General features: G+C 32.9%; 1 protein-coding gene across 1 annotated transcript in view; it reads right to left on the bottom strand.

The window, feature by feature from the left end:
- The window catches only part of XPO4 (exportin 4), a 181055-nt gene that overhangs the window by 39301 nt on the left and 140209 nt on the right, over positions 1 to 1545 (bottom strand). The window contains exons 11-12 of the mRNA XM_012641667.1: positions 1093 to 1165; positions 825 to 1002 (exon numbers count right to left, since the gene is read on the bottom strand). Of these exons, the coding sequence (XP_012497121.1) occupies positions 825 to 1002; positions 1093 to 1165 (251 nt within the window). The remainder of the gene's footprint in view (positions 1 to 824; positions 1003 to 1092; positions 1166 to 1545) is intronic.

Raw genomic sequence — 1545 nt, 5'->3', positions numbered from 1 at the left:
AATCTTTGTTAAAAAATCGTATTTTCTATTGTACAGGTTTAAATGATATCCATATATTTTTGCATTAAAAAAAGAATGAAGGGGAACAAACAGCACCCTGTTTGAGTTACTGATTTTGCAACTGACAAAAACCAGTGTTATTATCATTACTGACATCTCTGCCTACAACCTAAATTTATAGATACTGAAATTTAAAATGCTGTTTTCAATCCACTTTTAGCAACATATTTAGTCCAGGTTTAGCCCTCCCTAATTTCACCACTGAGAATTGATGAAAATTTTGCCATTAGTGTTGGGAACATTAACGTGAATGCTCTCATTCGAGGCACTCTCCTGTCTGACAGGTCTCTTACGTCTCACATATTCAGGATAAACACTTCCATCTTATGAGATACGAATTATAGTTCTCCTTAAAAAAAGCCACTAAAACGTAGCTTTAGCTTTGCTGAACAGTAAATACTTGTTAACGTTCACCTGATTTCCTTATTCAGGGCGCCTGTACACGTGTCAGTTCTACTTTCTGATGGACAAGCGTTATGTTCCTAGTACATTAGATCAAATGTCCCTTCCAAGGCTCACTGTATTCAGAATAATTTTATATTTGTTTTCTTCAGTGCTGGATACAGCTGTCAATTCTCACTAGAGTGGCACTGCCTACACATACTGAATACTCGCCATCCTTATGTATTTCAAGGCTTCTCCAAGTTGTCTTTTTTTCATATATTCAATTTACAACGCACCTATCACTCCAGTCATCTACCCATCAACTCAGAATTTATAAAACAGTATAAATTACAAGAGCACAGCTATAGCGTTCATATTACCTAATCACAGAATCTGTTCTGTTGTACCCTGGGATGGAAGAAGCCTTTTCTCCTGGAGATCCCAAAATTTGAAGTGTTGTATTAATGTCAACTTCAGATGAATGCTTAATGGAATATTCCATTATTTCTGGAGGTATTAGCGGAGTCTCTCCCTGAGTATCATCAGCTAAGAGGTAGCCTTTAGTTTAAAAAAAATTAAAAATGAACACTTAACAAATCTACATTTATCAAATTGTACTATAAATGTTTTCAGTTTTATTTGATTTACATACATCATATAAATTGATGTAAAAGTCAAATATAAATGTTAACCTGTTAATTTCAAGTTGATAAGAAACTTTCTATTTCTCAGATAAGTAACCCTCAAAAATATAGAAATGGACAAAGGACAAATGTTTTATTCATCAAGTTTATAATTCATAGGGAAATATAGGCTTTTTATAATCTACTACCTTTTAATTATTTTCAGTAGTATATTCTATAAAGTTAATAGGAATTCTGCTATTATCTATATCAGAAATCTATATTTGGGAATGCCTTTCCAAAAGGAAAGATTTTTTCCTGATTATTTAAAATACACAAACACTAAGAATATGGTGGTTAAGGAAGAAGACTCTAAAAGTCAGACTGCCTAGATTTACATTCTGTCTCGAAAAATTAACAGCAGTGTGACTATGGGCTGTTTCTTATATTCCCTAAGTCTCAGCTTTTTCATCTATTA

Source organism: Propithecus coquereli, unplaced genomic scaffold (genome assembly GCF_000956105.1).
Source record: "Propithecus coquereli isolate 6110/MARCELLA unplaced genomic scaffold, Pcoq_1.0 Scaffold168, whole genome shotgun sequence".
NCBI classification, from domain to species: domain Eukaryota; kingdom Metazoa; phylum Chordata; class Mammalia; order Primates; family Indriidae; genus Propithecus; species Propithecus coquereli.
This window is presented reverse-complemented; position numbering and strand designations above follow the sequence as displayed.